Raw genomic sequence first — 23,199 nt, 5'->3', positions numbered from 1 at the left:
ACTACTGGGGTTTTGTAGGCCTCCCTCATACTTAGCATGAAGGAGAAATAGGACAAAACAAAAACAAAAACAAAAAAAACAACCAAAACTGTCTGCTCAGAGCAAACTGGAGGGCTGATTTCTCATTTCTTTTCCTCTCAGCCTCTGTAAGGTTGCATTTTAAGGTAAGCATGAAAGGAAAGAGAAGGGAGGTGGGGTCTGCAAAGAGTGAAGCTTCTGGAATGGCCACTGGGGGGATCCTGTGATCCCGAAGTGGTCTCTGAGGTTGTGAGGAGCCCGCGGTGCACCTGTCAGAGACTCCCTGACTGAGTCACTAGGTAACCAATGCCGCCATCTTTGGACCAACCGCGACCCCACCAAGATATAGCAGACGCTGCATCTGTCCCCGAGAGCTTCCTCTGAAAAATGAGCTTCCTCTGAAGAATGTTCTACTCTTCCCTCCCCGGCATGGCCACGCAGCAAGGCAGGAGGGTGCTTCCACAGGTACGCACTCTCCCCGACTACTTTGTACCTGCCACTGTGATTGTCCCTATGGAGGTGCATCACCCTTGGAAACGCAGTTTGCTGCCATAGCAACAGAGCCACCAAGCAGGACCCCCCACCAAGGCTAGGCTGTGCAGGAGGGGGAAGCCAGGAGTCTCAGGTCAGTCAAATTCTATGGCATGACAGCCTCAGAGGGCCCTGGAGCTAATGGCAGGAGCGCGGAAGACCCACGTGGATGGGGGCAGCACATGTGGCTGGAGGCAGGAAGGACCGAGTCAAAGAATCTACTCAAAGGAGCCCCATGTCCGGCCTCACAGTGCAGGGAGGGCCACTTTGAGAGGGGAGGCCCAGCCCAAGCACGAGTCACTGAGCCAGGTCTCCTCTGGGGGCCCTCGAGTCAGGAAGCAGCAACCTGCTGAAGACAGCTGGGGAAAAGCTTCAGCCTTGAAGGACTTCCTGCTACTCCAAGGGCCCCTTCAGGTTTAATGGGCTTAGACAGCCAAGAGCGAAGGCCACTCCAGTGTGGAGGGGACAAGGGGCAGGCGGCCACCTCAAGCGAAGGCCCTCAACCCCTTCCCCATCCCCGAAAGGATGCTCAGACCAGCAGGGACCAGACACAGAGCCACCTCAGCCGTGCTCTCAACACCCAGAGCCAGGACGGTTTAGAGACAGGCCCGCCCTTACCTTGCATTTTTTATCCTTCCTTGGTGCTCTGTGTAGTCTAACCTGGAACGGAAGAAAAAAAAAAAGCAAAAGATAAAACACGATCCCTAGGAGACTAATGGCCAAGTTACAAAGCTCTCTTTTCTTCCCAGCTTCATTCATTTCCCGGCTTAATCCCTGTCCTCTCTCTCAACACACAAGGGCTCCTGATGTTAGCTACGCCGGGGGCCAGGGGTGACCATCTTGAACTCCCCGGCTCACAGCCTCCCTCTTATCCCCAGTCAAGGACATGGGTGAGATCTGCGCCAACTAACAGAACACGTAATTATGCAAGGAAAACCACTAGCAGGATGAAGGTCACGACTGGGTTCATGGTACCTTCCGTGAGGGTCGTCTTTGTCTGTGTCCATGCTTTCTCTGAAAAAAACAAGAGAGAACGTGAGTTTTTGTTAATCAAGACATACGAAGCAGCTTCTTACAACATGGAAGGCTCTCATTTATCCAGAAACCAAATAGTCAGAATGTTCAAATGGCCACAGTACTGATTATCGACACAGGATCGTCAGACACACACAGCTTGCACCTACTACGAAACTAGGACCGGGTTTCTGGATGACCAAACAAAAGCTACGTATGGTCATCCACAGAGCTTGCATGGTAATATTTTAGGCCATATTCTGAAGATCGGGAATACACAGCATTTATGGACATTCTTAATCAGAGTATCCAAATAACCAGAATACCTCATTGTTCCCATCATTCTGGATAAATGGAGTTTATTCATTTGCAGAACATACCAAGCCTCAAATATACCTGTGCATATTTGGTGGGGGGGGGGGGGGGGAGAGACGAATGTACCCACGGAGAAGCACTGAGCGGAGTCCTGAGGCAGCTTCTCAAAGGCACTGATACCCAGTGTTCTGGTTCTCAGCCAGGTGGGAACCTCCTCGGCCTAAGGAGCTGGGATCCAGGGCATGAGTGGGGCCAAGGGGCATGGAACCCTGTCAGGCCACAGAGCGTCCTGGGGTCACGGCAGGGATCTACCTCCCTTTTATAGACTCCAGAGGTCCCAGTTTCATGGCACTTTATGGTTCAACAGAAAACAGACTAGAATCCTCCAAGAAGGGGGTTCCAAATCTCCCTGGGGTCAGCCCACACCCTTCTCCAGCCCCTAAGCTTATCAGCAGGAGGGCCCTGACTGGCACCTGAGCCTTTCCTTCTTTTTTGTCTGGGAAGAACAGAGGGACATGGCCCTTCAAGCAATGGAGCCTCAAGGGCAAAAGCCACTTTTCTCAGGAGCACTAAATCACATCATGGGCATTCTGGGACAGTGGTTCCCAACCAGGAGCCCTTGGCTGCCTCACAGGCAGAGAACTTCTCCAGCTAGTCCTAAAGCACAGCAGAGAAACCATTCAGGCCACAGGGGAAAATGAAAGCTCTCCCTCCCCTTCTGTCTTGGCTCGTATCTGCTCACCAAGGCCTGGATCATCATCTCAGGTGAAGAGAGCTCCGCCTGACAGATCAGATACATTCAGCACATTAAGATGACCGGGAAGGGGGCTAGGGGTGCTTAATATGGTCTCCACAAATCACAGAAGATTTGCAAGGGGTCCATGAGGGAAACCTGGAGGTCTTGGGTGGGGACACAACAGGGGACCACAGGTTTAGATCGCAGAGGTCTTAGAAGGCACCGGTGACTCCACGAGAACTTGCTCAAGACAAGAGGTCTGTGGAAAAACTCCTGGCCTCCCTGTGGGGGATGGACTGGTCCAGAAGAACCCTCTCAGGCCTCACACCCACTCTCCATCCCCTGGGAGTCGCCTGCTCAATCATCTGGGGTCACTTACACATTAATCATAGCATCTCCTAGTGGGCATCTGACCTTCGGTCACTGTGCTCCCCAAATTCGACCTGTGAACTTCAGCAGAAAGGACATCTGCTGTGGGGGAGACACCTCCTTGGAGATTTTTCCCTCATTAAACAAAAGAAAACCTCTCCAGTGGACGTCGGGATAAGATTGCACGCAGTTGCCTCAACAAAACAAAACGTGCCTTAGAAGGTTCTCCGCATCGCCCTATCCCCTGGGTGTGTGTACAGATATACAAGAGTGGACTGTAAGTGGGAAAATTTACTTACTCAAAAGAAAAGTCATCAAGTCTAAAAAGAAACAAAAATACTATTTAATATAACAGGTACATAGTAATTGGAGTAATGTTTCAGGGTGGTGTCAATGCTCCTACGGTGCTTTGGGAGAGGACCTGCACTCACACCTGCCACAAACAATTAAGCAACCGAGGTCTTCCTCAGAGAGGCCTTCAGGCAAAGTTCTCTTTGAAACCACGAGGTTACACCCAGGACAAATTTGCACTGGGCTAAGCCAGCTGGCTCAAGGGAGCCAAGGAGGACAAAGGAAACGGTAAAAGGTAGACCTTGGCTTTAGGGCTCTTCCTTTTCCCCTGATGTGGGACAATTTGGGGACAGGAGGGGGGATGTGGGTGCCTCAGCAGTGCTGGAGGCTCCATCCTGCTTGCAATCCAGTGGGGAGATAAAAACAACAACAACAATAGACCCCACTGTATGGCCGCCTAGACTTGTAGCTTTCATTTCCAGCCCTTTCCACAAAGAGGACCCCTTCTTCCAGGAGGAACAGGAGCCAGCCCTTCAGCGTGCCAGGAGTAGACACCAAGTTCAGGCAGAGGAAGAGGAGCCCAGAAGGCCTTACTGGTAGTCGGTGGAGCTGCCTTTCCGCTTCCGGTTGCAATCCATGCCACTGGTGCCGAGGGGGCTGGAGAGGAGGTCGGTGGGGCCTGGGGACATGAAGTCACTGATTGTCGAAGAAATGTCCATTCTCTGGTCAGCCATTGGAGGTCTGCAACTGGCACAAGGAGGCACAGAGGTGATTTCTAGGCGCCCTTCTAACGTGGTGGAGAGCGGGGTACTGGGCTGTTGCGCCAACACGGCTCCCACCCAGCAGCAGGAGTAGGGACACCGCAGACTGGCGAGAACAGGATGTGCTTTAGGAGTTAGCATAGAGAACGGAGGTTGACCTGCTCATAGCTCTGATGAAGACACAAAGTTCAGAGCAACTGGGTGGCTTCTCCTGGGTGCCCGTGCTAGGGCATGCAAGAACGATTCCAGAACCCAAGGCTCTATGGACTTGGAGCCCAGTGCTCCTCCCATGAGGGGACCAGATATCCTCTGACAGCTCTCATTTTATTTTCTTGCAATCAATAAAATAAACACAATTCACTCGTTATCTTTGTATTTTTGTTACAACTCTTGTAAAAGTCATTGGAAAGCAGAAAATATCCTTTCTCCGGCCATGAGTCTCTCTTGGGAGCTGGGGAAGATATGGTCCCCCGTCTATCACGGGGCCGGGCAAAGTCTGTCCTGACTGCCCTGACCAGCCTTTGCCCCCAGCATCCCCTGCAAGGAAAACCTGCATGATGACACAAAGACAGTGCAGACAAATTTGCAAAACATTTTGAGAATCCACATTTTATAAGCGTGGGGTAAGTCGGCCCAAAAAAGAGGCTGATGAGTACCTTGCAAGGGACTCCAACTCCAAACCAAGTCGAAGAGGGAGGGCCCGTGCGCTGCCCACCCACACGGGGGTCCCAGCTCCACACCAGGTGACTGGGGCGGTCACTCCCTCTCCCTGGGCTCAAGTTTCTTCATCTGCAAAGCAAGAGGGGGCTGTGAGCTCATTTGCCTGATTTCTGTTCCACCCACAGATGAGTGCACCAGGTTAGGTGTGCGCCAACTTTTCACTTTCACAACCACAGCCAGAGGGAGCATCTTTGTGTTCTAACTCCAGGCACTTGAGCTATTATCTCTCCGTCTAAATGTCTAAAAGCAGGACAAAAGGGAACACACATAATATGTCTTGGTACATTCTGGAACACTGTGCTGCTGAAAAGCTCCAATAATTTCTATCCCCAGCAAGAGCTCCTGTCAATCTGAAGGAAAAAACAAAACCCCATTGGTTTTTACTTGCATTTTTAAATGATTACGGATGGTGTCCCTATGTTTATAGACATGTGTCTGGTTTCCTTTCTGCCCACTCATGTCCTGTTTTCCTACCACGTTTTCTTCAGTATGGATGGGCCTCCTAACTCATGTTCACCTGGGCACCGGAACCTGGTGGCAGAGAAGCACACGGTGAACCGGCTGCTCTCCTTTCCCATCCACCGCCTCGCGCACCTCCAATGCCAGTGCTGCCCGCTGCTCCTTGGCTCCCCTGCTCCGTGGATTCCCCCATCTGCCACCAAGCACGTCATACCCTCTCTTTTCTCCTCAAGCCTCCAACAGCTCCCCATCCTCCCTCTAGCAGATACTTTGCTTTCTACTTCATGGAGAAAAGGGAGCGCATCCACTGGCCCACCTAGACGCTGCTGGTTAGGAGCGCCCACCCCCTCTCACTAGGGCAGATCATTGCCCCAGGATTCTCTCCCTGCCACGCACCCTGCACTATCCACTTTCCCCACCCTACTGGGTCACTCTCACTTGGATAAACATGAACAACAACCCTCATCTTGGGGAAAACACACACGCTTTTCTGAACTCCATTCCCTTCTAGCTGGTACCCCCATTTTTCTGTTTCTAGTTCTTTTCCTCTTACTCTCTATAAAGCAACACAAATTGGGCTTTTGTCCCCATCATTCCGACAGAATAGCCCTGTTAGGTGCCCCAGTGGGCTCGTCATTGTCATTGCTAAGTCTGGTAGCTGGTTCTCCAACCTCCCTACCTGCCCCATCCTGACATCTGCTAGAGCTGATCTGTCCCTCCTCACTGTCTCTCAGCTCCGGAGAGGCCACCTCCTCATTGTCCCCTTCTATTTCAGTGGCCACCCATTCCTTGCGGGTCTCTTTTGTGGCTACTTCCTCCTCCCTCACCTCTACATGAGGGTCCTGCAGATGTCCTCAGACTTCCTCGGCCTATACCCACTCCCCAAGAGGTCTAATTTTGCTGCTTCAGATATGATCTATGCTATGAGAACTCCCAAATTTATCCCTCCAGCCTGGACTGCTCTTGAATTCCAAACTTACACGGCAAAGAGGCCTCCAACTGAAATGTCCAAACCAAACCCCCTGGTTCTCCCCGAGCCAAGCCCCTTGGTGATGCTCACATCAGTAAGTGGTACTTCTGAATGCTCGGGCCCCAAACCTAGAAGTCATCCTGACTCCTTGCTTCCTTTTACAACCTGCACCCAACCTGTTAGAAAATCCCATCAGCTCCCACTTCTCTCCTTGCTCCTTTGTATTTCTGCTCAAATGTCACTTCAGCAGTGAAGCTTCTCTGAATATCCATATACTACAACACCCCACCAGGACCAATCATCCCTAACCACCCCCACCTGGCTTCATTTTTTTCCCATAGCCCCTAGCAATAATCTACTTCTTTATTTACTAGCTTCCTCTCCATTAGACCATTAGACTAGGAGCATCAGAAGAGCGGGCATTTTGTTCAGTTCACTACTTGCACCTTAGTGGCCTAGGACACTTTCTAGCATATGGAAAGTACCTAACAAATAGGTGTTGAATGAATACGTAAATTCGTATATTTGGGATATTCATTCCTTGTTTGTCACAGATGTCATAAATACCCACCCCCTTTTTGCCTTTTAACTTTGCTTACAGTATTTATAGGTGATACTAGAAGTGACATGTTTTTTCAAAGCCTTTTTGCACCCTAAATTATAAATATCCTCTTTACTAATATTTTTATGATTTACTTAGCTCCTAATCCATCTGGAAATTACTTCTGGTATACTACCTACGGTTGGAGGTACCTACCTATTGCCCTTCAGTGGACAGGTAACTGTGCCGACACCATTTACCAGACCAGACCATTTACCAATCATCTGAAATGCCACCTTTATGGATTTATAGTCTATTTGTAGACTTCCTCTTCTGGTCCTTGGATCTAGTTACTTCCAATCCAGTACCACACTATTTGATATTGTGGCCTCATAATACATTTCCACTATTAGGTAGAACAAACCCTCTTCCTCTTCAGACTTTTCATTTTCAGAAATTTCCAGGTTATTCCAGTGGATTCTTTGAGGAGCGTTCTATAATCATGTAATCACATCGAAGGCCCTGACAGGTGCTGCTAGGAGCTGTTATCACAGATATCAGGAGTACAGAGCCCGACCCTCGGGGTCTCGGTGAGCCTTTGGGCTGCCCAGCAGACACGGGGGTGCTACCTCTAGCCCCCACTCCCTCTTTTTGAGCAGCTGGACAGTTGCAGGAGGTGGACTACCCCAAGCTTCAGGGCTGCTGGGAGAAACCACACTTTCTGAAAGAAGAACTACCGTGGAGGCCGCCAACGATAGCAGGTGTGGGGGGCGGGGGGAGGGGGCTTGGGTGTGTGATTTTATTACCTGAAGTTATAGTTCTTAAAGCTCAGATCCACCCTGGGCGGAGCAAGGGGCCACGGGACTTATTGGTCACCTCAAAGCGAGTCTCATGTTTTGTAGTTTCCTTTCAGGCAGTCAACTTCTTCCAGAAACCTACAGCGGGGCCCACAAGGAAAGAAAACCCACACAGGTCACTTGGGGGAAGATACACCGCACAACCCACTGGCTCCGCTCGAGGCGGCCAGGCCGGTGGCTCACGTCCTCACCGCCGGCGCCCGCTCAGCTAACCTGCCAACACGTGGAGGAGCTCGCGGGAGGGCTTCTCTGTGGAAGACGCTGCTTTTTATTTATTTAATTAATTTACTTATTTTATTTTAAAAGATTTTATTTATTTATTCATGAGAGACACACAGAGAGAGGCAGAGGCACAGGCGGAGGGAGAAGCAGGCTCCATGCAGGGAGCCCGACGTGGGACTCGATCCCGGGACTCCAGGGCCACACCCTGGGCTGAAGGCAGATGCTCAACCGCTGAGCCACCCGGGGATCCCAAGACACTGCTTTTTAAAGGACTAAACATGGATCCTTGGACGCGGTCTTAAGGGACAGAAGACAACTGGACTTTTCATTTCTCCTACTGGGTCAGGCAATAAAAATAATAGCGCCCGCTTCTTGAGGGAGTGCTGGGTGTCAGGCACCGTCCCTACTGCAGGTCCCTACTGCAGGTCCCTACTGCTTCACGGCCTTGGGCCCGCACACAACTCTGGGAGGCAGATCCTCTGGTCTTCGCCTACAGGAGAGGACGGGGCAGAGAGAGACGAGGCAGAGAGAGGCTGTGGGGGACAGCAGGCGAGGTGACACGGCGGAGGCGCGGGGCCCCGGGACAGTGGACACTAAGCCACCGCACGCACGCGGCACCCGAGAGCAAGTGAGGCCTTTGGAGAGAAGGGCCCGGAAGCTCTGGGCACCCCGGGCACCCCGAGCTGCGGGCACGGTCGGCGGGGAGAAGGCTCCGAGCCACGCGCGGCCTGCGGCCCGTCCCCCTCCCGCGCAGGGCAGGGTCAGCTCCCGACAGCCGTGAACCTCCCTGAAGCAAAGGTCCCGGGGCTTCCTGCGGCCTCGGTGGACCTGCGGCTTCCCCACTGCGAGGCCTTCAAATGGACGTCCTCCCGACGCCCGCCCCTCTGCGGTCTGACTCCGGGAGCCAGTGTGGACACGGCCTTGGAGCCCTGCCCCCAAGCCCCCGGGCCGAGCTGCCCCGCCTCGGCCGGCCTCCCCACACTCGCCCCACACTCTTCTCCGGCACCCAACCGGGCAATCCAGGGCCCACGCGGGCGCCCTCTCCTCCCCTCCCCACCGGCCCTCTGTCCCCTGGCCACCGACTCCATCCAGGCTGCTCCGGTCGCACACAGGACACCCCCTCACTTAAACACTCCAGGGGCTTTACTGCTCTGCCCTGAGCCTTCCAGAAGCTCCCTGCCAGGACACACCAAGCCTCCAGGGCAGGCTGGCCCGCTTGCATCCTGCCCCGCCATCTGCTCCCCAAGGCTCTGGGCCACCGGGAAACGTAAGTTCTCAAGCACACGTGGCCTCAACTATGCCCACGCCGTTTGCAGGTGTGGCTCCCTTTACCCACTGGGCACCTGGTGAACTCCTGCTTTCCTTTCAAGTGCCCCCAGGTGGCAGCTCCTCAGAGAAGCCTTCCGGCTCTCCCCGTGCCGCTCTGACCCTTCTCTTGGCACCTGTGGCCCTCTGCCCCCGCCCCACGATCTCACTACTAGGGTGCTCCCACTACACCCCTCACTCTCTCTCCCCCATGGCTCCAAAATTTAGAGGAAGGCTCTCAGTGCCAGACGCCATGTAAAATGTATTATTTGGACCAATTGTCCCAATACTCAAATTTACTTTATAGACATAATGAATGCTAACATAAATCCTGGCACTCTATCTTACAAAACAAAAATCAGAAGGCCTTGGGGCACCTGGGTGGCTCAGCAGTTAAGCGTCTGCCTTCAGCTCAGCGTGTGATCCCCGGGGTCCCAGGATCGAGTCCCACATCAGGCTCCCTGCTCAGCGTGGAGCCTGCTTCTCCCTCTGCCTGTGTCTCTGCCTTTCTCTGTGTCTTTCATGAATAAATAAATAAACTCTTTAAAAAAAAATCAGAAGGCCTTGCCGGGCTCTGGGCTCCCTGCTCAGCGCGGAGCCTGCTTCTCCCTCTGCCCCTCCCCCTCACTCGTGCTCTCTCAAATAAATAAAATCTTTTTTTAATTAAAGATTTTATTTATTCATGAGACACACACACACACACACACACGCACACACACTGAGAGAGGGAGGTAGAGACGTAGGCAGAGGGAGAAGCAGGCTCCATGCAGGGAGCCCCAACACAGGACTCGATCTCGGGACTCCAGGATCACGCCCTGGGCCGAAGGCGGCGCTAAACCACTGAGCCACCCAGGAATCACCATAAAATCTTTTTAATAAAAATCAGAAGGCCTTTCTTATATGCTTGGACAAAGTAAGGGAGCTGAATCAGCGGTGACAAGTATTTCTGGAAAACTGTTTTCTCTCCAAGACGGTGTTCTTAGACGTAAGACAATGAAACAACAAAAGAAAAACAACAAAAACCCCTCTCTTTCTGAGCTACTTCCCAAAGAGAACTGAGCCCAGGGAGGGGCTCCAAGAGGCCACAGGGAACTGGGAGAGTCGTCCTTGCCAAGGGGAGCTCAGGGCCAGCCCTGGTGCTGCCATCCGAGTGACACAGAGTGAAGACACTCCTGGGAGAGCCTGGCCCGTGGGCCTGGAATCGGGGGCCACAGGTGTGCCCACTTCTGAGCTGGAGCCTTCCAAAGGAGGGGGAGGCTCCCTGGATGTCAGAGGAAGCAAAGCACGAAGGGACTCGTGCAGTGTGCCCGGGGAGGACTTGGTGGTACCCTCGGTGCCTCCACAGTCCCCTCGCGCTCCTTGGAGTTCAGGGAGAAGGATCTCAGGGGCTCACAGAGAAGATCGGGGCAGGGAGGCTAGACGAGAAGTCCCAGCCCGGGCTGCCCCTGCAGCTGAGAAGGCTGCGGATGTCACCCAAAGCACACACAGCTGCCCCTCTGAGCAGGGGCAGAGAAACGCACACGTGTCATCTACTGGGGGGTGACCACATAGAAGACCACCGATCGCAGACGAGCGTCTCTCTCTGCTTTCCCTCCTCCCTGAGCCAGCACCCCGGTTCAAACTGGTGGCTGCCCTCCCTGCGAGGACAAGTCTGCAGGACACCCCCCGGGGCCGGCCCGGCCAGGTGACTTCCTTGGACCGATGCCTGTGGGCCTGAGCGACAGCCTCGACTTTGGAACAGAACTTTTACCGTGAGTTCCTTTGTGCCAAGACTGGCAATTTCCCGGCTGGAGGCTCCTTTCGCCAAGGTCCCGGATGGATGAGCAGCACCAGCGGGAGGAAGAAGCAACCCTTCGCTGCTGCAGGCGTGGAGGTGGAGAGCGTGTGTGTCAGCAGGGTGACCGGCCCTCGTCGCCTCAAACCTTCCCACTTCTGCACGGGAACCCCCAGACAACCCCTTAGTCCCAGACAGACGGGACGGTGGTCCCCTGGCTCCTGCCGCTGGCTCTATCCGTCGCCCTAAGCTGACCCCCACCGGCTGGACGGAGGAAGCGCAGACGGAGGCCCGGAGGCGGAGGGAAAGGGGATGTGTTCACCCTGGCCCAGCTTATCTTCACAATAACCTACTGTGATCACTATCCCAGTTTTCCAGGGAAGCACTGAGGAGGCAAAGCTGCGTGGCCCTAGATGACACAGCGAGTGGGCACGGGAACCCGACGTGTCTGGCTCCACGCTGGTCCCTTCTGCCTGCCACACCGCTGCCAGTCCTGTCTCAGGCCCTCCCCAGCCCCCAGGGAAGGCAGGAGGGGGATGAGGAGCCCTCCCCTACCTGCCCCCCTCCTGTCCCTACCCTCGGCTGGGACAGCTGACGGAGTCCTGTGCAGACCACCTTGCAAAGCCCCAGATGGCCCTGGGGTGGTGGCTTTTGATGGTGCATGTCCATGAAGGGGAAATCAGCATCCTTGACCACCCTGTCTGCTGGCTGCTTACCGATCTGCTCCCCCCAAAGCCCCGAGCTCCCCAGGAAGGGCTCCTGTGTGGCCATGGCTGCATCCCACAGCCTTCGCGGGCCGGCCAGGGGCACAGACGTGCTGTAGGCCTCGGCCCCGAGAGCCATGGCAGGTGGCCCGCTGCTGGTGGCGGCTCCAGGCTTACGGAGGGAATGGATGAGGGGCCGCTCTGGTCTATCCAGGTGCTGGTGGTCCGAGGCCAGATGCTAGAAGGGCTCTGTCTCGCTGCAAGTCCCCCCCGGGCCCCCCACGGTCACTCTGACAGCCTGTGGGGGGTTCGGCTGCCCTGCTGTGGGCAACAGATGCCACTTAGAGAATGTTCGCCCGGGGAGACCTGATGTCTGCACCAAGGTAACAGGTGTCTGTCTCGGGATCATTCAGCAAGCCTTTCTCTAGCCTCTGGGGCACTGGGGACACAGGGAGGAAGGAGCAGTCCTAACGTTCAAGACTCCCTCAGTCTAGCTGGAGAGACAGGGTCTAAGTAAAGAGACAGGCAGGGACACGCTTGCGGCTGCGTGTGCAGCGCGTTGCACAAGCCCAGGATGCGCCTCGGCTTAGGCTAAGCGGCCGAGGTTTGTAGGGCCATTCTGACAAATTTCCAGCAGGTGGCAGCCAAGTGACTTGAGGAAGGAGGGCCCTTCTCTTGGCCATGAAGCACAGGTGAGGCACAGGGGCGGACAGGAGGCGAAAATAATTGATCAGCTGGTGTGTGTGGTGGGGGTAAGGGGAGGAGAGAGAACCAGGGAGGCGGCGAGACCCGAACTGGATGCTGCAGGTGCTTGCCCGGTGCACGGGGTGGTCAGAGGTCTGTCCTGAGCCAGGGAGAGAAGTGCTTGCCGTGGCTGTCAGGGGCCCGGGGAGCCTGTTTGTGGTACTTAGGGACCCAGTCCTACTGGTAGCTCGAGAGGCTTGGGAACCCCGAAATCAAACACAGAGCAAGGAGGCTGTGTTTGGAAGCTCAGGACTTGGAGGGCCAGCTCAGAGGGTCTCGCGGGGGCAGGATTTGTAAATCCTTCAGCATTTCGTAATGCAAACCAGGCTTGTTCTTGTAGAAAAGATCTCCGATACCACCGATGGAGAATTCCTCGGAATTCTACAGAATTCCGGGCTCCGGGGGGCTGCCGAGGGTGCTAGAGGGGTTCGGAGATGTCGTTGAGAGGCTTGGCACCAAGCATGCAGCTAGCGCAGCACAGTGCTTAGTAGGTGTTTGTTGAATGAATGTAATAGAGACACCGGCTTAGACCTTGGCCAAGTCTATCATTGAAGTATAGGAAGAAGAACCTTTCTTCTTCATTTTTTAAGGTATAGAGTAAGAGAGCCTGGCCCTAAAGACTTAGGGGAAGAACATTTGCCACCAAAAAACTTACTGCCTGAAGTTGAAGAAAGTTCTGGAAAACATCTGCATCTTGTTCTAAAGGAGACAAAAGCACGCACTGCTGTTATTTCATGGTCAAATGCAGGCAGCTGGCGTGAGGGAGAGCACGGTCAAAGATGGGGCGGCCCAAAGGCGCCTTGAGTCTCAGGTTGGGGCTGCAGATGGAGGCACACAGGAGGTAAGGCAGGGCAGCAGGGGTGGGCCCCAGGAGGGCTGGGACTCCGAGAAGAAAAGGGAGCTGCCTCCTTGGAGAATGGGGGCAAGGTGGAGGGGAAACGGGAAGAAGACAGAGCTGGTGGGCCAGGCCTGTGGGGTCCCCAGCCCCTCCACAGACAGGAGCTGGGGGAGAGCTGCGATTCTCCCCCGGGCACGGGGCAGGTGGAGGTGTGGACAAAAGGGTGAGATGATGGGCACACGAAACGGCAGGACAGAGTGGTGGTCAGCACAGGGTGTCTGGACCCAGACAGCCTGGGTTCAAATCCCAGCGGCACCACGGACGAGGCGTGCATCCTGGGCCAGCTCCCCGGCCCCTGGGAGCTGCCCCTGGGAGCTGCCGTCTCTCACCTGCCGGGGAGGAGCCTGCCTCCTCACAGGACGAATGAGCTGCATCTCTGAATGCTCACAGGTTAACTGCGCTCACTGAGATGGATGACCTCACGCTGGTGGGAGGAGGGTAGAAGGCTGTGGAAAGGTCAGCTTTGATGTCAAAGGCGGCACACTCAGAACGGAAAGTTTGAAATGAGGAGCTCAGAAATGGCACTGCTGGGGATTTACCCCAAAGATACAGATGCAGTGAAACGCCGGGACACCTGCACCCCGATGTTTCTAGCAGCAATGTCCACAATAGCCAAACTGTGGAAGGAGCCTCGGTGTCCATCGAAAGATGAATGGATACAGAAGATGTGGTCTATGTATACAATGGAATATTCCTCAGCCATTAGAAACAACAGATACCCACCATTTGCTTCGACGTGGATGGAACTGGAGGGTATTATGCTGAGTGAAGTAAGTCAATCGGAGAAGGACAAACATTATATGGTCTCATTCATTTGGGGAATGTAGAAAATAGTGAAAGGGAATAAAGGGGAAAGGAGAAAAATGAGTGGGAAATATCAGAAAGGGAGACAGAACATGAGAGACTCCTAACTCTGGGAAACGAACGAGGGGTAGTGGAAGGGGAGGTGGGCGGGGGGTGGGGGTGACTGGGTGATGGGCACCGAGGGGGGCACTTGACAGGATGAGCACTGGGTGATATGCTATATGTTGGCAAATCAAACTCCAATAAAAAATAATAATTTTTTTTTAAAAAAAGAAGAAATGGTAAGAGCCGAGTACACAGGCTTGGTGGACGCAGAGAAAGTTACCATCGAGGGGGCCCAGCCCGGGGCAGGGAGGGCCTCTGGGGACCACCAGGGTGTCATTGAGGGGGGCTGGGGAAAGGCCAGAGTGAGGGACCTGGGGTGGCGCAGGGAAGGGGGCCAGAGATCAACCCAGAGGCCAACATTCTGCAGCAGGAAGCGCTGAGGACTCCTAACAACTGGCAAGCTGAGTGGCATTTCAGGGGCCCAGCCCCTTCATTTCACTTCAATGAAACCGAAATACAGAGAAATAGCTCCTCCTACAGAGAGCTGGGAATAGGATCCTGAGGCACTGAAGTCCATGTGTGAGAACAGGACTTTGCAGCTGCCCGGGAAGGTGAGACGGAGAAAGCACAGGACAGTGATTAATTTCCCTACGGAGACGGACACCACAGCTGAGCTGACAGCTGTGCCCAGAGCTGGGCTGCCCACCCTCCGGGGGGAGCCCTGGGGCGAAACAGCGACACCCCAGAAGTGCCGGGGGACAGGAGATCGATGTCCCCCTGTGGCCCACCTGCAAAAGGTTTTGCTGACAGGTACAGAGGCCTCAGATGGCTACCAGGGGCCCGAGGCCCTAAAGCAACCCATGCAAAGCAATTTCCCGAGCACCCATACACGCCAGGTCATTGGTATGGGAAGAGAGTTGGGAGTCTGAGTAACTTTCCAGCACAAATTGCATGTGGCAGTCAAATTTCGATCGAGGACAATGTTGTAATAATGAAGACACTGTTAGTGTGTGAGTCCACAATCATTCATCACTCTTTCAACAAATATTTGCTGAGGGCATCCAAGTGCCAGGCACCGTTCTCCACAACAGGCCCATGGGTGAAGACACAAAGATCCTTGTCCTCATCTGGTATACATTCTGGCGAGGACGGCAAGCAAAGGAGACAAATAAGTAAGTGATGCTGGGACGTGGTGAGTGCTGGGGAGAGGCGTCAGCATCGGGGCAGGAGGTGGAGGCAGTCAGGTTTGGGGAGGTGAGGTTGGAGGGAGGAGCACCCTAGGCCAGGAAGGGCCCATGCAAAGGTGGGGAAGGAGCCGAGGGCTGCCAGGGGACCAGCCCTGGGCCAGGATGGGCACGGACCACATGGGGCCTGGCTTTGACTGTGAGCAAAATAGGGGGGTGACAGGCTCCCACTTGGGGTTGTCTGGCTATGGGGTTGAGAAAAGATTGTGAGGAGGAGGACCTGTGTGTGTGGGCACATGTGGGGCAGTGGGGTCTCTGTGTGTGTACAAATGCACGTGTTGGGTGGGCACACCTGCAGGTGAGCTTGCACATGTATGTGCCAGAGCGCGCCTGTGCATGCACATATATGCATATGAGCATGTGTGTGCACACATGTGCAAGTGTGTGTGAGTGTGCACATGCATGCACGAGTGTGCTGTGGGGGAGGCCAGTGAGGAGAGGACTATAATAATCTGGGGAAGACACACAGCTGGGTCCTGGCCGGGGAGTGCAGGAAACCAGGAGCCCATAAGAGGGCTGGGGGCTGAGCGGCCAGGCAGGGTGAGGAGTCACCTTCAGTTCCTGGCATCTCTGGAGGAGCAGCTAACCGGACTTCTGATTTTTTTCTGGCATGAGGGGCAACAAAGGGCCCCAGCTACGGGGACACCTGGGGGTGGCAGCCCAACCTGAGCTCCGCTTGTCAGGCTGCATGCCCAGTGTGTTCACCTAGAGGCCAGGGCTGTTGGTCGGGACCTGCTGAGCAAGAGGCACACAAGGCATCTAAGTTACAGCACAGACTGCCCGGCTGTGCGCTGTGTCCCCGCTGCCCGCAGGGACTCAGTTCCTGGGTATCAATCCTGCTGAGGATGCCACTAGCCTGGACGAGGCTGAGTTGGTTCTCAATGATCTTTCAGGAACGGCATTATTAACAACACCGTGTATAAGATGGCACCGAGGCTCGGAGAAGTACAGCAACTTGTCTGAGATCGCACAGCCAGGAGGCGGAACAGGGACGCACCCCCAACGTGTCCAACTCAAGAGCTGGGCTCCCACATGTGCTTTGTGTCTTTAGGGACTTGGAAGAGAAAAGTGAAAGCTCTGTCCCAAGTAGGAGAAATCGGGCGGGGCCAGTGTGTGCCCGCGCCACTCCCTCCCACAACACAAGGGCGTCAAAACACGCAGCAAGGCCAGTGAATGGACCCGAGTGCTGGGGGACTGGCTGGTGTGTTTAACAGATGGTCCCTTGCGTTTCAACTCGCAACAACTGGAAACCTTTCTGAAATGCACTCGTCCGCATGCTGTCCTGGTGAGCACTGGTTGAGGAAGATGATTTAACCTTGCGATGAATCTCAAGGCCTTCCCCCAGTGCTCCAGATCTCAGACGTTGCTCGGAGTGTATCCTGACCCCAGGAGTGACCCCGCAAGTTCCTCTTTTAGCTAAAACGGAATCAGCTTGTTTTCTTTCATTCCTACGCAAGGAATAAAACAATTATTTCAGTGATTTCAGTTTCATTTCTCTGAGCTTTGGTTACAGCAAGGGAGCGTTCCATGTCCAAGGATCTGAAAGCGCATGAGTTCTTGAGGTACTGTTTTGGAGAAAATATTCAGTGCAAGGATCACAACAAAAGCAACAATGCAAAAGCTATGGCAGCTGAAACCACACGCTGGGCCTTGATTTTGTGCCAGTCAGTGTTGTTTCATGTTATTTCCAAAGAAGTAACTAATTTTCAGAGATGTTAAGTAAATTGCCTGAAATTCTTAGCTCATGAGTGAGAAAGCCAGGACTCAAACCCAGGTCAGTCTGACCCGAAAGCTCTGTGACAGGTGAAGGCCTATTATCCTTTCTTAGTTAAACGAAACAAGAGAAAAACCTCCTATGAATAGATAAAAAGACAAATACCTCAGTGGAAAACTATCTAAAGAATAGGAAGAGGTAATTCACAAAATTCACACAATTAATTCATGCAGAGGCCGTAAAACAACACAGTAAAGAGGAGGGAGGCTGCTGGCTGGTTCTCCTTTCTCTAAAAATCTACACATGGATGTTTAAAAAAATGTTTGTGCAGGTGGGAGAGGTGGAAAAAAAAAACCAAATGGCAGAGATGAAGAAAGATGACGAAAACCATGTTTCAGACTCCTTAAGATATACATATTTTCTAAGATGGATGGGGGCAACATCAAAACACCTTATTTCTCTAACAAAGGATGCAATTAAAAATTCTGACTTCTATTACATATTCTTATGTAAAAGGACATTTTAAGGGAAAGGAAACCATTTTTTTAGATTTAATTTTTATTTTTTTATGAAGCTCTTTTTTTCCCCCCAGGACCTATTTAAAGACTCATTAAGTTCTACAAAGCTATTGGAAAAATATCTGTCCACAGGTTCTCCTGCCCATTCTCTTGCCTGTTTCCAGAGGCAACCAGTTACGGAAAGCGCCCCCACCTTTCTGAACAACAGCTTATGGTACCACTCAACGATATTCCAGTTTCAACCAGGATCTATTCACTTCTCACCATGGAAGAGGAAAATGTACCTCTCTTCCATTACCTCTGTCATTACAGACACACGTAAGAACCTACCCTACCATTCAGCCAATAAAGTTACATAATTACTTGGGTTAGATGAATATTCGGCTTTTATATTTACTGTGATTAAGCAAATCCTAGGCTCAGTGGAACCTTGTAGGATATTCTGACCTCATTCCTTTGTTGCATACCTCTGGTTCCCTTTAGCTGTTAACCTGTCCTTTCTAATATTAAAAAATATGTATATATATGTACATATATTTAACCAATCCTCTTGCATTTGCCTACGTCTCCCTTCAACTTGTTCAAAGAAGCCATTTCTTGTCATTTCAGATGTATCCTAAGGTTTCTCCAGCTAATTTATAAGCTAGTACACACACACATGCATGCACGCTCCCTCTCTCATGCTTTCAAAGATTCAATACAAATATTTTTAACATTCTTTTCACCCTCTTTAAATTTGTAAATAATATAGCCTACCAACATTTATAATTTCAAAAGCAAGCAACATGATACCCTAACTATAATACAAAGGAGAAAGAAAGGTTAGTTAAAATAAGATACTACGTATGGAGTCAATATGCAAATATCGGGTTCAGCTACTCAGAAGACATGGTGAAAGATATAATGAGGTGCCGGGGCCTATTTATAACGAACACGTAAACCTCATATATTTGGTAGCTGGGTTCCTGGAAAATTTAGTATATATTAAAAACATGCAAAAATTATGTGTGTTTATATTTAAAGTGGGAGTCCGATTCCAGGCTCAGATCATTGTAAACAGAGTTCCAGCTACGTGAATGCCCACTGGACGTCAGGAGGTTGTGCAGGATGCCAGACACTCCTTTGTTCTCCATAGGTTGTTACACCTAGCAAATCTGCTTCCCCGTCCACAGCCCCGGCCTCCGCACCCGGACAGCCAAATCGCCCTGCACGTTCCCAAGGTGTCCTATAGGGGGCGCCACGTACCCATTCAGTACGGGCAGCTGGTTCAACTCTCTTTTTTTACAAAGAGAAGGGGTAAAGAGGTTAAGATATCTACCCAAAGCCATATAGGGAAGCGACAGCAGTCAGGACTAGATAAGGAGAAGGGGTAGACAGGAAAGGAGAAAGGAGAGGATTCAAATATTCATATATATTCATTGCTAGACACGGTGCCAGGTGCCTTTTGTCAGGCTCACACGTATCTCATCTAATCCTCCTAGCCTCAGGGGTTAGTTCCAGCCCCAATTTTCAGACATGGACACCACATTTCAGGAGGTTAGGTCCTTGCTCAGGGCCCCATTTTTGGTAACAACAGAATTTGATTCTCTCCAGTCTTTTTTCTATTGGTTCAAGCTGCTTTCCCTCCAGGTCTTGGGGCCCATACCTTGGGGTCCCCTCACTTTGCTACTTAAATCTTTAGGAAATAGTACCTAGGGTGTAGGCTGTCTGAGAAGCAATGAGCAAAAAGAAAGATGGTTCAACCCCAGCTTCTCGGCCCTGTGGTTGAGCCGGTGTGTGGCCGGTGCCCTGGGGTTCCTGAGCACAGGAAGCCAACTCTTGATGAAGTCATATGCTCCCGGGAGAGCCCAGCCTGACCTGCCAGGGGTCAGGCCAGGACACCCAACGTGACTGCAGGGACTTCTCCCGCCCCGGAAGGCCCAGGCCTCCGCCGTCCGCCCCACACTCCGCACGGTGGCAGGCAGCCAAGGGGCTGGAGCTCACACGGCAAAGGCAGGAAAGGCCAGGCAGTAAACGAGGACTTGGTCACCAAACCTTGAGGTGTCAGGTGTGGGGAATGCTCCAGAACAGTCACTGCAGCTTCACGACATGTCTGCCTCTGCTTAATTAAGCTCCAAATCATCCCTCTAAGAAGACAGTGTTATTTCCACCTTACAGAAGAGGAAACCAAGACCGCAAGTGACCGGCACCTAGTTACACAGCTGGCAAGGGGCAGGGCCCGGTGCTCCCACCCAGGCCAGACCAGCCGCAATCCCCTCCCTCTCCTGCACCTTGCAAAACCCTTCCTGATTTATGCATTGCAAACCAATGCGTATTTGGCACCTTACCATCCAGCTGTGGAGGGCAGGTGGGCATCGTGCCCCTCCACCCCATCAGTTACGACCGACAACTGGATCAGGTACTGGAAGAGGTGGTCCCATCTGGCAGTCCTCAGGCACCTTTCTCTTTCAGCTTTCTGGCCACAAAACCATGACTAAGCCCTTTAAACGAGGAACCCATTGCATCAGACTTCATATTCAGGAAAAGAAAATACAGCCCATATTTGTCACCCTGATCTAAATGCACCCCACAGGGCCCAGCAGAGCTTGATGAACCCATTTGTTGATGACAGTGCACAGGCCTCTGCCCCGCAGTCCACTGTGTGCAAGCAATCTCTGAGGAGGTTTCACAGAAAAGGGTTCACCTCGGGCTCTGGTCAAATGATTTTTTGCAAAATAAGTCAAAGGAGGGCCAGCCCCAGTCTCTAATGCATCCACATCTCTGCTCTGCCACTTACTTGCCTGACTCTGGACAAGATCTAATCTCTGTTCCTCGGTTTCCCCATTAGCAAAAGGAGGATACTGACAGTCCCCACCTCACAGAGTGGCTGTAGGCAGTAATAAAGACATCGATCTAAGAGCTTAGAACAGTGCCTGGCACACAGTGTGCCCTCGCGCTGCCCTACCACTGAAATTAACATTGACTGTCACATCTGAGCAAGAGTGGTTGATGGCCCTAGAGGACACAAACCCTAGCAAGGGAGATAAAGGGGTTGGTAAGGGGAGGGGAAGGGGTCCATGAGCACTACGTCCAAACCTCAAAAGTAGAAACTAGCTATGCCCGCGGACCTTTGTTCTGTGTTGCTACAAAGGGCTGACCTAGGTCAATGAGGAAACGGTGCCAAGTGGCAGATCTGGATTGGAATAAAGAAGGATTTTTGGACAGGCAGACATATCCACAAACAGGGAGCAGGACGCCTGGTGCGTGGGTTCCTGGGGGGCTAGGGACCTGCCTGCCTGTCACGGACAGTACACATGGGGTTTTCCTGCACAGGAAAATGGCCAGGGGAAATGGTCTCTGATGGCCCTTCCCACTGGACCATTCTATCACTCTGATAACAAGCAAGTGCTGATAGCCAGGGTGTGGCCAATCAATCAGCCTGAAGGAAGGAGGAGAAGACTTTGGAATATCTCAATGTACATAACCTTCAGGACTTTCACTTCATTCTCAGCACACCAGCAGGGGTGGTGGTGGTGGTGGCTATGACCAGCAATGGCTCCATGGAATTCAAAGCGTTTCCCAAGCACCTGCTGGGTGCCTAGCAAAGTAATTTCGAGAAAGAGTAAGATGACAGAGCTGTGCCAACAAGCTATCAATGTTTTCTCAGAGAATTTAAAGACTGCATCAATGACCAAAGCCACTGTTATTTGGGGCACAGGATACAAGTCATCAGCAGGGTCTGGGGGGCAGGAAGACGAGGGGGGTTGTCGGTCCAGGTCACAGGCAGCTTCCCAGCCATCTCTCTGGCAAGGTTTCAGCAGTTCTTCCCCACCGAAACTTGTACTGACACAACCCCCTGACCTGGGTGTACTTGGTGCTCCAGGCTGACCCCCACACAGAAGGAGATGCTGGGACACAGGGGAATGGCCAGAAGCCAGGAACGAGAGAGGAAGGGGCTGATCTGCTCGTTGAAAACTGATTCGGGAAGTATCCTCCATCATGAAATATTATCAGCTTTGTCAACTCTAAAACTTAAACAAAATATATTTTTAAAAGTAGAAACCATTTTGTCATGGAAAGATTATCAGACTGTATAAAAACTCTGACAGAAATCCAAGAAAAAAATTGAAGATGCTAAGACTAAAGCTCATCAGCTATTTCCCAGGTATTTCCCGTACGGTTGTTACTGCTAATTCATATGTTCCCAGCTCTGAGGACTCAAAAGCAGGTCAGCAGCTGGAGGCATCAAAAGATTAAGGAAAAACAATTTACGGAGATGACACCGGAGACATCCTATGTACTGACTTCAATTCTTTGCACCTCCTGGAAATGTCTGCATATATTTCTGAGAATCCGTGTCTGGAGCGGTTAGGGACTTACTGGGCAGGAAGATAGTCTCCTCTCAGAGAGAAGGTACTCGATCCTCCACAGGCTCCAGCCCGAGTAACTCAGGCCCGCGAGCCCCTGGTCTGCCCAGAACGGCCCTCATTCCTCTCTCCCTGCCATGAGCCTCCTCTGCCTGGTGGGCTCCTGTCCCAGCAGGGCGCTGTCCCCCACCCCCTGGTTGGCCGGCTGTCTGCAGCTAACCCCCACTGCTGCTTCCTCCCTGTCATCTCTCCTCCCTGCTAGCTTCTCTCCAGGCTGACTACTACAGCCTTAATTTAGGCCCCGGGCACCCCCCCCTCCTGGCCTACTCACATCCTCTAAAACCACTGGCCTCTAGCACTGCCAAGAGGTGACTTTTCCAGAAGCATCCACAGTCCATCCTTCCTCATAAAGGTTTCTCTCATGCCCTCTGCCTCCTCCCAGCCACAAAAAGAGAACTAACCCCCAGGGTGCACTCTAGCCAGACACTGAGCAGGGCCAGTAGCCCAGGGCAAGACAGGGACAGGTTTCGGCTCACCTGCCAGCTCGAGTTCATGGATATTAGGCGCCCAGAGTGCTGCACAAAGAAGGATTGGGAGGGTCGGAAAGAAGCCACCAGGAGCAGTACCTGGGAACCCGAGGACTGGGAAGAACTGTGCTCGTGCGGCCCGCCTGCCATCCCAGCACGGGGCAGAGCCTTCTGCAGCACTCCGGACCACCTGTCCCTGGCCTGTGCCCCAGCCTTGCACTCCCTGCGGTATTCGCATGAAATCTCCTCAATGGTCCGCTTTCAGGGCTCCTCCCAAAGTGTCATACCTACCTTTCCCGGCACCACCACGCCACCCTAATTTTCTTCCCTTGATACTCAGCAAACGGCTGCACCTACTTCCCTTAGAAAGGGACGGGTTAGGGAGCCATAAGGTCCCTATGGCATCCCTAACACTCTTCCAAGTGGGTCAGAGAGCAGCTGATTTTACCTCTGCCTTAGTGTCCCAATACACAGATTCCCAAATCCCGCCTCACCATGCCCTCCACTCGTCTAGCCGGCTGTTGTACTCACACAACCCTGTCTACTTCAGCATATGGTGGCCCCTGGACTGTCTTCATGTCTGTCTAAGACTGTGAGCCCTGCAGGATAGAAATCAGATCTGTCTGGTTCCCTGGCTCTGAGCCTGGCATAGAGAGGACACTGTTAGGGAAAAGCAGGGAGCCCCCAGCCCCAGCCCCAGCCCCGCTGTGCCATGACTCACTGCGGGGCCCTGGGAAAGCCACTCCCCTCTCTGGGCCTCAGCCTCCCCACC

General features: G+C 52.8%; 1 protein-coding gene and 1 long non-coding RNA gene across 15 annotated transcripts in view; one reads left to right on the top strand and one right to left on the bottom strand.

Moving 5' to 3' along the window:
- ARNTL (aryl hydrocarbon receptor nuclear translocator like) overlaps positions 1–4,008 on the bottom strand; it is a 30,304-nt gene extending 26,296 nt beyond the window's left edge. For 5 of the 14 annotated variants that reach the window (XM_035704233.2, XM_025459524.3, XM_049099089.1 and 2 more), the window contains exons 1-4: positions 3,869–4,008; positions 3,283–3,303; positions 1,525–1,563; positions 1,168–1,209 (exon numbers count right to left, since the gene is read on the bottom strand). In XM_035704233.2, the coding sequence (XP_035560126.1) occupies positions 1,168–1,209; positions 1,525–1,563; positions 3,283–3,303; positions 3,869–4,008 (242 nt within the window). Of the gene's footprint in view, positions 1–1,167; positions 1,210–1,524; positions 1,564–2,993; positions 3,065–3,282; positions 3,304–3,868 lie in introns of all 14 variants that reach the window. The other 9 variants (XM_049099088.1, XM_049099090.1, XM_049099091.1 and 6 more) reach the window with 2 other exon arrangements.
- A 10,461-nt stretch (positions 4,009–14,469) lies between these two features.
- Positions 14,470–17,933, top strand: LOC125753281 (uncharacterized). The gene is made up of 2 exons (XR_007404710.1): positions 14,470–15,250; positions 16,216–17,933. It is a non-coding gene; the product is annotated as an uncharacterized LOC125753281 (long non-coding RNA).
- Positions 17,934–23,199: the final 5,266 nt, after the last annotated feature.

This window comes from Canis lupus, chromosome 21 (assembly GCF_003254725.2).
Source record: "Canis lupus dingo isolate Sandy chromosome 21, ASM325472v2, whole genome shotgun sequence".
Lineage (NCBI taxonomy): Eukaryota > Metazoa > Chordata > Mammalia > Carnivora > Canidae > Canis > Canis lupus.
Note: the sequence above shows the minus strand (reverse complement) of the source record. Positions and strands in the feature narration are given on the sequence as shown.